Source organism: Fistularia commersonii, chromosome 35 (assembly GCF_037954325.1).
Source record: "Fistularia commersonii isolate RoL2024-O1a breed Wild chromosome 35, RoL_Fcom_v1.0, whole genome shotgun sequence".
Lineage (NCBI taxonomy): Eukaryota > Metazoa > Chordata > Actinopteri > Syngnathiformes > Fistulariidae > Fistularia > Fistularia commersonii.
The window spans coordinates 5,525,001-5,538,032 of NC_141318.1; the positions used below are offsets into that span (position 1 = coordinate 5,525,001).

At 46.0% G+C, this 13,032-nt stretch overlaps 2 protein-coding genes across 2 annotated transcripts; both read left to right on the forward strand.

The window, feature by feature from the left end:
- Positions 1 to 5,094: 5,094 nt before the first annotated feature.
- On the forward strand, positions 5,095 to 7,357 carry hmx1 (H6 family homeobox 1). Its single transcript, XM_086142619.1, has 2 exons — positions 5,095 to 5,668; positions 6,397 to 7,357. The coding sequence occupies exons 1-2, from the start codon at positions 5,425 to 5,427 to the stop codon at positions 7,008 to 7,010; spliced, it is 858 nt and encodes a 285-aa protein (XP_085998745.1). The 5' UTR covers positions 5,095 to 5,424; the 3' UTR covers positions 7,011 to 7,357.
- A 978-nt stretch (positions 7,358 to 8,335) lies between these two features.
- hmx4 (H6 family homeobox 4) lies at positions 8,336 to 11,742 on the forward strand. Its single transcript, XM_086142606.1, has 2 exons — positions 8,336 to 8,712; positions 8,830 to 11,742. The coding sequence occupies exons 1-2, from the start codon at positions 8,490 to 8,492 to the stop codon at positions 9,411 to 9,413; spliced, it is 807 nt and encodes a 268-aa protein (XP_085998732.1). The 5' UTR covers positions 8,336 to 8,489; the 3' UTR covers positions 9,414 to 11,742.
- The last annotated feature ends 1,290 nt before the right edge of the window (positions 11,743 to 13,032 follow it).

The following is a 13,032-nucleotide window of genomic DNA, read 5'->3' on the forward strand; positions in this document are numbered from 1 at the left end:
CTTCATGTGTTTTTCTTCTCCTCTCTCACATATTGTATGTTTTAGCTATTTGTTGAAAGAGGGAGTCACATGTGATTATGTGGAGCAGACAGAATAGTTGCAATTTAAAAGAGAAAAGGGACTCTCAATCAAACCGTGTTTTCCAACGAGTGCAACAGGTCAAGCAGCTCGTAAATATGCACTTCCAAATCAGAGAAACATCGTGAGAGTACAAAGGTAGACTATAGATGACATAGCAGAACATTAGCTATACTACAAAATTCAATAAACCAAAGAAATAGCCTAACCCGAACAAAATATTCACACTGTTTTTTTATGACATGGAGCGGGCCGGAGTTGATATTGTCGACATGGGACAACTAAAGGCTGATTTGCGTGATTCCCTGTGGATCAAAAAAAAACAAACAAAAGGATTTAGCTGCCTCTGAATACACTGCTGCAAAATGTAAATAATTCTAATCACCTGAATGAGGAGGGGATGAGACAATGTCTGCCTTTTTTTTCAATTACAATTATTTCAATTTGTATGTTTCATTGAAAAAATCCGTTGAGATGAGGCATCAGTAGTCAAGTAAAAAAAAAAAAAGAAAAAAAAAAAGAAAAAATACGTCTCGCAGCATTTAGCGCGAACATTTGGAAACGGATGTGAACAAGCTGACTGGAAGCCCCGGTACAATGAGCTTGGTTGTAAAATTCTCCATTTCTCAGCAGCCCCTTTGATTTGGAATTGAAAATCTCCTTTGAGCATTCCTGCGCCTGCATCGACGAGAAGAAGGAAAACATAAAAAAAACACTAAGGTCTGGCATTTGTAGGCTATATGCTGTTGACTTGTGCTGAGGGGAAAGGGAACGGCAGAGATTATGGGCAATTAAAGCCCACTTTATGCCGGTCTGTTGGCGTCACAAAGTCTGGTCCAGAATGCTCACCTCGGCTAATACTATCAATGAGAGCAAACTATGCAGCATCAACTTATTATGCAATGCACGGTGAATTATTAATGCCAGAGCTAGCACAGTCAGGCTAGACCGACTTGCCTGATGAGTAAATATGAGTTTGTTACAACTAAAATACGGCAATGTTTTGCAAAATAAGACAAAAAAATGCAGACAAACTCTTCTTCTCTTGGGAAAAATTATATTTATAATTGGCCACTACACATAATTAGACACAGAGAAATGAATGCAGAAAGAGAAAAAATAAGAAATAGAAACTAAAACCACCGTACGGTTAATCAGCTAGCAGCGGGCACTTAACTTGCCAGATGACTATTAGCTTAGAGCAATGAAAGACTGTGGAGTTACTGCAGCAAGGAGCTTTCGGCGGCTTTATAACATGAATGGTAAATATTGTTCCAGTGCACTGCTCTGATGGATCTGTAATATTGCGTTATGTATACTTTTTAGGTGCATTGCATGATGTTAACCATGAGAGGGCCCCCCACAAACCACAATCTCAGTGTTGTCTCAGCAGTTCACGTTTGACGTTGTTATCCATTACATAGGGTTTTTGTTTGTGTCACAACTGTATCTGCGAAACTAAATACTATTTGATGGTACACATGTACGGGTTCATGCACATTAGCTTCACCCCGACCACAAGTCAGACAAGGTCATTATTTCTCCGTATGGCTATGAGGATTCCTTCATGTAATTAGAGCCCTGACACACCCCAGAGGACATACACGGCTCCCTGCTGCACCACCTCGAGTCTAATGAAGTAGGTCAAAAACTGCCTCCACTATGACCGACTGTAAACCCACACTGAGACCAGCAGGACCCCATCGATTAAAACTGCAACTGATGGGTTAATGGCTCTTACGATATTCAAATTAAGCCAATGCAATTTCAGGATTTGGAGAAAAAAAAATTGTAGAGAAAAAAAAAAAAAAAAAATCGCCGTATAATGTGTGTCTGATTTTAGAGATTTTTTTTCCATGCATTTTGTATTTTATATCGTATTTATATTTCAAGTCCATTTACACAGTTTGTAATTCTGACCTTCGGTTTTCCGTGTTGCACCGTATATCTGCCAAACAGGGAGATATTAGTCTGAAATCACACTTCTTTCTGTATATAAATCAACATGTGTGCATTGTCGAATGTCAAGATGAAGACACGGTTTTGCAAAGGGAAGCAAAAAGCAAAATCTTCAGCACACAAACTTTTCAAAGTAATTTATAGCCAACAGAGGTGTGGAAGTACAAATCCAAGGAAAATACAATCCCCCCTGATTTCTCACATGGTTTTTAGTAGTTGAATAGAACATTTTTCTATCACTGAAGAGAAAGTTACAGCATCGCTAATGGCTGTGGAAAATGGTTTCTATTGCTCCCGTGTTAGACTTCAAACAATTTAATGTTTCACACAGTCAATTTGCTTCCAAGCACCATGCAATTTAATCTCCCTGCCTTGTCACTAAGGACTTCTGTTGTCTCCTGGAGGATAATAGCACAAACTGCCACACTGTATTGCGGGCCTGGAAGCACCACAGGCTGGAAAACACTCGCCACCGCCAACAAGAGAAACACGGTCGATTTGCTGCAGCTGTCTCCCAGAGCGCATGCTGATGATATGATTTTGTGCGGTGAAACTGGCTTTCTGGTACAAGCTGATGTCAGAGCTGTGGAGGCGCAGGGGAGGCGGGGGGGGGGGGGGGGGTCACGGCTGTGGAGATGGGTCGCGGGCCTGAGAAAGCAAAGGGCACGCCAAGCTGGATAAGGATCAGACGGAGAAAGAGAGAGGACAGAGGAGGGGAGAGTGAAAAGTGAGAGGGGCCTCTAGGTCTGGGGCTGTCGACCCCCCGGAGGAGGGGGCGGCGGCCGAGGTGCCACATCGTCCGGACGGCCCCGTGCACAGAAAAGCTTGATCTAATGGGTGGTGTTTTAGCACACCCAAACACGTTTAAAACAGAATCCCGATTGTGAACTACGCGCTGACGCTCAGGAGGGTGAAATCACACTGCTGCTGATGAGGCGCGAGAAATTCCTGCTGCGCCGCGAGCGCGCCTGCAGCCCAGGTTCAATATCACAAACGTTAATTCTTTAGTGTTATTAACACACAGACTACCGTCGTGTCTTCGTCGGTTCAAGTTGGAGGAGCGCTCCCTGCTAATTGCAACAGCATCTCCTGTTACAGTGCACCTTCTCAGAGCACGGCTGCCACACCCTGAGCTATTTTCCGGTTAACTTGAAAACCCCTCGGCGTAGAGAAGACATTTTGTAATATCTCTACGACTTCAGAGTCTTGAACAAAAAAGACGGTTTTGCCTATTATATCATGGCTAGAGCGAATATCAACATCTCAGTGCTCACATTTGCATTTACAGTTAAACCGAGCTCAGATAAGTCTAGTCTAGTTTAACCCTCTGAGACTTCCAGCGTGATGAACACCAACAAAGCACTCCTCAGATCCCAGTTAAGTGATGGAAATATCAGATCGGTTATGAGAATTGCCACAACAAAACAAACACCAGCCTGCGATGCACTGGCAAAAAAAGGGGCGATCAACAACATTGTTCCCACCAAAGAATAAGGATTAACACTGTAATGCCTTTTTATGTTTATATGCATGCAGCCAAAACGTTTGTCCGCCTCTGGACTAGACTATGACTTTGTTTCACAAACACATTCTCGTGATGGGCTAACCCGGGACTGTTTTTAAGAAAAAAAAAAAGAAAAAGTGTTTGCGAAATGATTGAATTTCCCTCCGAATCCAGCTGATTCAAAACGGTCACAACAAAACTGCAAAATAAAATCCAAGTAGAAACATAGACGCTTCTATCGAACGATTACCCGCCTACGGCTTGAGGGTTTGAGAACAAGCAGACAATCTGAATCAAGTGATGAGTCTCTCTGCAGAGTGCAGGACAGGTGCAAGACTCGGCTCTTCAACGCTGGACTCATGTTACTGTTGTCTGTACCGAGTGTTAGGTTGAAGGGCAACACTGCCGCTGATCCTCTGTCAAAGGGTAAGTCTACCCTCAGGGGTGTGTGTGAGAGACAGAGAGCGGGAGAGAGTGAGAGAGACTGAGGAAAAGGTCACTGAAGCTGACTCCATTGAGGGAAATAAAAAGCTCAAATGTCTTGCCATTTCAATGAAAAGGGTAAAGACGCCCGTCAGCACTTATTTCAATCTTGCAGATGATCTAATGGTGAAACGTTTACCTTTAAGTGCGCGACAGAGGTTGCGTGCTCGGTCGAGACCTCGTTACCGGACTTGTTCGTGGAAGAGCGACAAAATGAGAAGCGTTGCAATTAATACTTGCGTGTACAATAGTTATTTTGAGGCTGGAGTTTTAGTGGATTTCTGCATAAAATCCTTGACTTCGGATATATTAGTTTTTTCGTGATGTCCGGCTACAGATACTGATGTAAAGCTCAATCAAAATTTGGAAATATTTGCACAGCAACCCCGTGGGGGTTTGGGGGCGCACGATAACGATTCTACAACCCCATCAAACATAACCTTAAGGAGACGGCGCACCGCCACGCGCACGCCGGCCCGTGATAGTATCAGTGCGCAAGTCATTACGCAAAGTTTTCGTAACCTTTGACAGCGGCTGCATCTCCGAGACGCGGCGTGCGCGCCACATTTGGCACGGCTCGGTGAACAAACCATAGATCCCTGATACGCACGTATATATTCGTCTTATTTAATACTCATATAGTCCTCGCATTATAGGACACGAGAACATAAATAAGCTCAATATGCAATTCCAATAGAAGTAGGATACGTGTCTCTTGTTCGGGTTTGGCACACGCACACGCACACTTAAAATGAGAGATTCCATACGGTCCTAAATGATCATTTCTCGATCCCGAGAAATACTCACTGCCTTGACCGATCTTGAGTTTCTATTTGCACGTTAATTGACCCAGATAAAGAGCGGAGCATCTCCTTCCTGCCTGCAGGCCGCAAAGGGATGAGGCTTCTCCGGAGCGCAGGGACACGCGAACGCGCACGCATTCCCTTCCCCACACGCACACACCGGCAGCAACAACCGCTGACGCACAGAAGAGCCAGTCTTTCCCCGGATCCCCCCCACCACCACCACCACCCGCCCCCCAGTTCGCTCCCGCTCGTCCAATCGCCGGATGTCCGCGACCCCGTGGAGCGAGCGAGGCTTTTGACGTTTGCCCGTTGACGTCGCTGCCGTCGCCGGACGCGCTTCCTCCCCGCCGGCAACCGAGGACCTCTCTCTCTCCGGCCCGTCCCCGCAGCGACTCCTCCGCGACGCACGGCACGGCGCCGCATCCGCGATGCCCGGGATGACCGGCCGGACTTTCGACCGCTTTCCCGCTCGTTCATAGCGAGGATTTACCCGGGGTCTTTTTTTTTTTTTTTTTATTTACCACCCCCTCCTCTTCCTCCCCCTCTTCCTCCTCCTCCTCCTCCTCCTCCTCCTCCTCCTCCTCCGCGGTGAACATGCAGGAGAAACAGACGACTCCCGCTTCCTCCAGGGCGTCGTCTTTCTTCATCGAGAATCTGCTGGGCAAAGAGCGGACCGAGCGGGACCCCGCGCCCGGTGATGCCCGCTTGGATGCCGCGGCTGAGGCTGCTCCACCGGGACCCGGCGGCTCCGCAGCCCGGTGGCCGAATACGAGCTCTCCGTTCCGGTGGTGCCGCCGCGGCGCTGCGTTGACATCCGTGACTTCAGACACGCCACGCAGTGAGTAACATCAGGGATCCAATAAAAGGGGAGGGAAAACACACACCGAATTGGTATTTGAGAGATGCAATTACACGTTGTTCGACGATATTCTTATCCATATCTAATTAATACTGATTGTTAAATATCGACACATCCCACGACAGTATGTTTTCACGAGGATTTTGGATTTTGTTTAAAATTTCAACCGTCACTCAATAGTTCCCGGTTGTTTGTGTTTCCCCGTGACTTTCTAAGAAACGTCTCTCAGCCCCGATACCACCGATGAATGATCCCGATTCTTTCTTTTTTTTTTTTTGGTTTCAAATTCACCTGGGCGACCTGTCAGGTTCAAATACGCGGATGGGAAGACGCTCGGATGCACGCCTTTCTTGCATGATTTTTTAAATACAGTAAACATCGATCATCGTGTGAAAAAATAAATAGATTTATAAACACGCGGAAGCGGGGGGGTGGGGGGTTAATGTCCTTTTCGAAGTTTTGCGCCGAAACGCAGCACGGAGCGGCGGGGCGAAGCGTTATCACGTCGGTACCGTGACGCTTTTACGCACAAACCGTGCCGGTTGTGCACCCCCCCCCCCTCCTCACCAAACTTCCTTGCTGTAATTGAAAAGTTATAAAACAAGCTCAGGTGTGTCTTTTATTTTAACGGGGGAATAAATCTGTGCAAGAAGCCAATGTTTGTGCGTGAAATGAATCCCCGCAATGTGTGCGGTATTTGCCATCAGGTCCGAGGGACAACGCGAGTGTGGACGAGCCCTGCTGCTCCGGGTCGATCAGCGACAGGGGCTCCCCCGCCGTGTCCGAACCCACCACGGAGGCCAGCGACGAAGCCGACCGGAAGACGACCGACAAGGACCTGACGGACGACGGCGAGGATGTGCGCGCCGGCTCGGAGCGAGACTCGCCGTCGGATCTCGGCTCTTCGGCTCGCAAGAAGAAGACCCGCACCGTGTTCAGCCGGAGTCAGGTGTTCCAGCTGGAATCCACGTTCGACGTGAAACGCTACCTGAGCAGCTCGGAAAGAGCGGGCCTGGCGGCGTCCCTGCACCTGACGGAAACCCAGGTGAAAATCTGGTTCCAGAACCGGAGAAATAAGTGGAAGCGGCAGCTGGCGGCGGATCTGGAGGCCGCGCACATCCCTCACTCCGGCCAGCGGGTCGTCCGGGTCCCCATCCTGTACCACGACGGTCCCGCGCCCGCCTCGGCGCTGGGCTTCAACCTGAGCGGACATCCGGTCTCCCCGGCCGTGACGGGCTTCTCCGGCCCCGTCAGCTATCCCCTGTCCTCCCTGGCTCACTCCATGAACATGCTGCGATCACAAATGACCGGGTTGGTGTGAGGAGGGCAAAAAGGGGAAGCGCTTAATCGAACCCGTTTACGATGAATATAATCCAACCCCTTTTCAGTGCAATAATCTCCAGTGCTGCAGAGAAGTATCCAAAGAGGCCGTGGTGAAAACACAAAAAAGGAGTCATATTTGCTGCATATGTCTGTTTATAAGCTCCGGGGGTCCCGCCGTGGTCCCTGTCCGTGTGTGTTGACTGATAATAACACAGCATGTGGAGGCCTTGGGCGGCGGAGGCCCCAAGCTGCTCATGTATGTTTGAATACACACCTGTTTTTTTTGTGCAAACTTTTATATCCGAACCCACGTAATTTACCGATTTTTGTCACGTTTTCACATAAAATGCCAATAAAAAAAACAAGCACAGATGCGAGTGTTTGCTTTTGTCTTTAAACGTGTTGGTTTATTCTCGATATTATTCGACCGCTTCGTGTGAGTAAACGTTCCGCACACAAGGAGAAGCTTTTAGCGAATTTTCTGTCACACCGCCAGCTGGGATTTGCGTGAGCATCATCTTTTTGCAAAAATACATCGGCGTTTCTGCTTGTGTCGATGTCCAGCGCAAAGTGGACAAGTGCACATGAAATCGAACCGAGCAATAAACAAACCCAAGGTGAAGAGACAGGAAATAACGAGGTAACAGATCCACAAACGATATGGGTTCTTCATTGACGAAACTTTGGCCTTAAGTCAAACTGGCAAACTTGGTTTTTATATATGCATTTTATATTTTCTACCACCGGTTAATCGGACAATTCTGTATTCACCATCCCGAAGTAAGCAGGGAGGCCCCCGGTGAAACGAAATTCTAGTTTTCTCAATTCCAAAAGCCAAAAAAAAAAAAAAATAATGCATTCAATGACAAAGATAGATAGATCAATCTAAATTATGGATACTTAAAATTGAAAATAACCCCAAAGAACCGATGTTTTGCACTCCCTGTCCCAATTTTCACGGAGGTGTTTATTTTCTACACTTTACTCTGATTTACTTCAGAGCAAATCCGTGCGTCGGATTCCCCAAATCACGCGGAAATGTGCGCTCGTTTCAACGGCGCACATTTCGGTTAATGGAATGACAGCACAGGGAAACGAGCTACTTTCTACTGTGTGTGTGTGAGTGTGTGTGTGTGTGTGTGTGTGTGTGTGTGCGTGTGTGTGCGGTGGAGAGGGGAGGGCGCATCCACACTCCGCACCCTCCCCTCCGCACTGTGATTGGTCCGCACCGATCGTTCCTCTGGACCAATCAGAGGAGGCGTAGCGCGCCCCATCCGGCGAGCTCGCCGAGGACGCGGGCAGAGCATCGCCAGCCCTGCAGTGTCTGCCAAGTGGACGCTGCTATGGTGCGGGAAGCATCGAGAAGTCAGTGGTGAGCTTGAGGTCCCGGGTTAGATTTAAACGCCAATCGCGGAAATAAATAAACAAACAAACAAGCAAGAAAAAAAAAAGACAGAGGACTGACGCTTTGGTGAATATGAGTAAAGTGGACGCGCCATGTCGACCCGCCGCCTCTCTGAAATTCACTATTGACAACATCCTCAACCTCAAGACAAGCGGGAGGAACCGTGACAGCTGTCACCCCACCGGACTGCAGGATGACTCGGCTGTGGCGATGCGTAAAGACGGTTACCGGAGCCACCGGGAGGAGCACGGAGCCCAGCGCCGGCACGACCCGGACAGCAGGCTTAACGAAAGTGGTAAGAGGGATTTAGATTTGCCGGATTTCACTTGTGGGAAAGTCCCCGCACTTTCGGGTGGATGTATGTCGTGGGCCGATCCGAGTGTTTTTTTTTTGTTTTTTTTTTCCTTTGCAGAGTTCATCAAAGATTGCGACGGGGCGACGACGGCGGACTCGGTGGTCATCGAGTCCCGGGCGGACCCGCGGAAGTCGGCGGAGGCGCGTTTCGAAAGCGGCGACAGCAGCTGCGAGGACAGCGGGCCCGCAGCCGCGATCGCGGACCAGCACCGGCCGGGAAGCCCCGGCAAGAAGAGCAAACTGATCGCGAAAAAGAAAACGCGCACTATTTTCTCCAAGAGACAGATTTTCCAGTTGGAGTCTACCTTCGACATGAAACGCTACCTGAGCAGCGCGGAGCGCGCCTGCCTCGCCAGCTCGCTGCAGCTCACGGAGACGCAGGTGAAAATATGGTTTCAGAACCGCAGGAATAAGTTGAAACGGCAGATCTCGAGTGAGATCGACGGACCGGTTAGTGATTTCCCCGAACCCGGGAAGCCCGTGGTGGTGGGCCAGCTCCCGGCCTTGTACAAGGAGAGCAACCTGCTGGGGAGGTGCCTGCTGCCCATGCCTCTGCCCGTTGTTTACCCGGGGAGTAGCACGCCTTACCTCTGCTTCTCCAACACCAGCAAGTACTTCAGCCTGTACGAAGGGGACGTATGATGCCTCCCACGCCTCCTTTACCCACCAAGGTCACGTCAGACGGACACTTTTCCTCCGGTGGTGTGTTGCCAACTTTCAAGCATTTAAGGAGTTTTAGCCTAGACGTTCAGACTTGCGCCCTTGACTGTCCCCCCTTCCCCTCCCGCCCCCCCCCCCCCAGGAGGCTGCGAGTAGAACCAGAGGGGTAGTTAGGCTACATATCACATCAAAAAAAAAAAAAAAAAAAAAAAAAAAAAAGCTGTTGGGGTATTATTTATTTTCCAGTCAAAGTTATGGGTTTTGTTTAGGTCCCACGCTAAACCTGTTAAACAGCCGTTTAGAGAATCTAGCAGGCTAAGCTAGTCATAGCCTGGCGGTGGCCTGCAAAAGCATTAACCCCTCATTTTATTGTTTACATCACAGCTCACCATTATGATTAATTATTTTTATTATTATTATTATTATTATTATTATTATTATTTTTATGATAATTATTGACAGCAGCATTTTTTTCAGCAGAATACGCCACCAAAGAAATTACCATACATTAGTTATTTGCATGCATTTACAGTATCATAATGAATTTTGAATTACAGAAATTATGTATGTATTTAAATGAATGTAATTAACATATTTTATGTTTCACGCATGACCTTTTTTCCTCCTTGAGTATTATATGCTTACTTTATTCCACATTTGCCTATAGGCTCATTACACCATTTACTGAAACTGTAATTAAAAACATTTTCATTCAAGAACTATCTGACAGCATTGGTTCAGTAATTTTAGATGGCTAAAGCGTGTTTGAGACATTAACAGTTATGACGTGTAAGTGAGGACGGTGGGGTTACAGTATATAGTATGTTTGAATAGTTTAACATGTTCCTATTTAAATTGTCTTAATTCCACTGAGTGGTCATCTGATTTTATATGGATTGAGATTCATTTCTAATGTTTTTTTTTTTTCTAGAAAGAGAGTTTATATGTGTAGATGAAATAAAGAAATAGCGAGACATTATGAAATCTTAAGACGAAAAGAGCAAAATCGTAAAGCATAAATAAAAGGCCCGAGTTACCATCGGGCCGAGATTTTGATTTGAAAATAGCACTGTAAATTAACATAATCAATAATTAAGCAATTATTCTGTAATTTATTTGCCATTAGTTTTATTACAATCAGGCAGCGGTGGGAATAGAAAATGTTGCGTTTCAATAGGACATAAGAAAAAAGATTAAAGTTATATAATTTTTACATAATATAAAAGTGGAGAGACTTATTTATACTTTGTACAAGGGTCATTAGAGAAACAAAGAAAAACAAAGTGTGTGTGGGGGGGGGTTTACTAATGCCCTACTTTACACAGACATGCAGTTCACGACCTTGGTATTTCCTTGCATACAGGAAGTCGGTGACAAATGGAGAAAGGGTGTTGGACCCTCCTCTGATACATTTGTATATAAAGCATACAATAACATCAGAAGTACAGCTGAGAATAAAGAACTCTATTCTCCGAAAATGAATAATCTATGCAGGAAGTGGTGGAAGCAGATGGGAGGTGAGGCTCATCTCCAAGGTGTCAGACAGGAAGTACCTCTCATTCGCTCTTCCTTAATGGTGCCTACTCTCAAACTGTGCCATCACCACAGTCTGCCTTCCAGGTTAATTGTACCCGGACTGAGATCAGTAAAACTTAAGTGCTTTTTCCGCTTTGACGCTGAGGTTCCTTTCTATTGAGGATGCTTAATGCAGTGGCAGTACTACAAATTGGGCCTACGTGTTTATTTTTTATTTTTTAGAAACACACCAGAAACTCAGTGCGGATTGTAATCGTTCTGGTGCATGAAGAGCCACTGCATCTATCATCTGCTTTGTAACTTTTTGAAATTGAGTCTAGAATGAAAGGATAGGGCACCAGCGAAATATATTCAAGCAGGATGCGTTAAGTCAAATATACGCCTTAACCTGTAATCTGTTGTATCAGACATAACATTATTTGATTGTGGGAATCACTGTTGACTTTTTCCACATCTTGAGATCATGCCTTTAAAAAATATTCAAGTTCTTTTTATCAAAAAAAAAAAAAAATAGTCACACGGACTGATTTTTCCCTTTATGATTATCAAGACCAAACACAATAATTAAATAAATTGCTGATTGTTGCAGGATATTGTCATTTGCCTCTCGTTGCGCCTGTGCCACTAACTTTGGTTTTCCTTACTTGGACAAAGAGTTCTGGTTCTGTGGCAAATTTGCAGTCTGAAGTAAAATATCACCTCATTTTATTAAATATAATCAATTCAGAGGGTTCTTCTTATTCTTCCTTTTATGCTTTGCAATACTAAGTCAGTTGACCTCTTCATGGCAGCCCTTTGATATTCCCTTCCCTTTTTCACAACACTTACTCCATTTTAAATGCACAAAACACATCAGTGTGGTGAAAACGGCAACTTAAAGTTGCCTCAAGGTTCAAACTGTAACTAAATCATCTGAATCCTTTTCTTTCAATATTCCTCCGCCAGTGGCAGGTTCATAATCACACATTATACTGTAACAGATCTAATGGCACAAAGTGTGTGTGTGCATTCAACATTTGTTTATCCGCTGCAACTAAATTATAAATACATTTTTGTGATGTTCAATACAAGTGCATGTGTATACACTGATAAAAAGAAGCGGTTACGTCCTGCAGTCATGTGTTAAAGAGCTACAGGCTGGACCCACGATCCCTGGCCGCCATCCGCTCAGACACCGTAGCATAAAATTTCATTGCTTCTGCCTAAGTCTGAGTCATAGGCGGAGAAACATATTTGCTCTCTTTGACTGAAGAAATTTGAAGACTAATTTATTATCGAGGACTAATGCAGTGTAAATGTCAAACAGAAAAGTATTATTACACCCTAATACATATGTGAGTGGTATTTTCTACTCCGCTTTAACATATCACTCCATCCTCCTCTTCCATTCTTATTCTGCTTGTCTCCCGCCTTGTCATACCTCATTACACTAGTCTGTGCACTGGAGCCCGACAATGTGTGATTATGAATGAATACGAAGGACTGAGGTGGAGACTGTGTAGCAGGGGAAAGGAGACTAAGAGGGAGGGGAGCTCAGTCAGAACCGTTTGATGAGTGTATGTTTGTGTTGGAAAAACTACGGTCACATTTGTATTTCTGCATGGGTCTGCGCCTCACTATAGCCAAGGTCTGGCCGGTCAGAGGCAAGGAAGTGCAGTTCCTAATGGCAGGAGAGCGTGTCGCACCGACTGTGCGCGCATGTGTGTGTGCATGCATAATGCCCATGTAAAAGTCTCTGGCAGCTTCTTTCTGCATGACTAGAAGGGGGCCCCTTTCTCAGCTCACCCGTTACTTTAACCTCCGTTGACCTCTCCCAGTCATCTGACAAAGGTCATCACCCAAGACGCCGGGAGAGACTGTCCCTGAACATGTGTCTATGACATGAAAGCAAGACGAGACTGTCACCATAAGGCTTCACAGACTCAGACGTTCTGTTTTCTGTTCTGCGGGCCGGCTTTATATACGCATGCGTCATCCAGTTGCGTTCTCTCACGCAGAAAATTCAAGAGACGTCGCAACGTCACTTCATGCCAATGTTAAGAACTCATTTTAATTTACATCTTTC

Coding starts and splice junctions, on each gene's coding strand:
- hmx1 (XM_086142619.1), top strand. CDS start 5,425: ATGCAGGAGAAACAGACGACTCCCGCTTCCTCCAGGGCGTCGTCTTTC. Junction 5,669..6,396: donor GACTTCAGACACGCCACGCA/GTGAGTAACATC, acceptor ATTTGCCATCAG/GTCCGAGGGACAACGCGAGT.
- hmx4 (XM_086142606.1), top strand. CDS start 8,490: ATGAGTAAAGTGGACGCGCCATGTCGACCCGCCGCCTCTCTGAAATTC. Junction 8,713..8,829: donor CAGCAGGCTTAACGAAAGTG/GTAAGAGGGATT, acceptor TTTCCTTTGCAG/AGTTCATCAAAGATTGCGAC.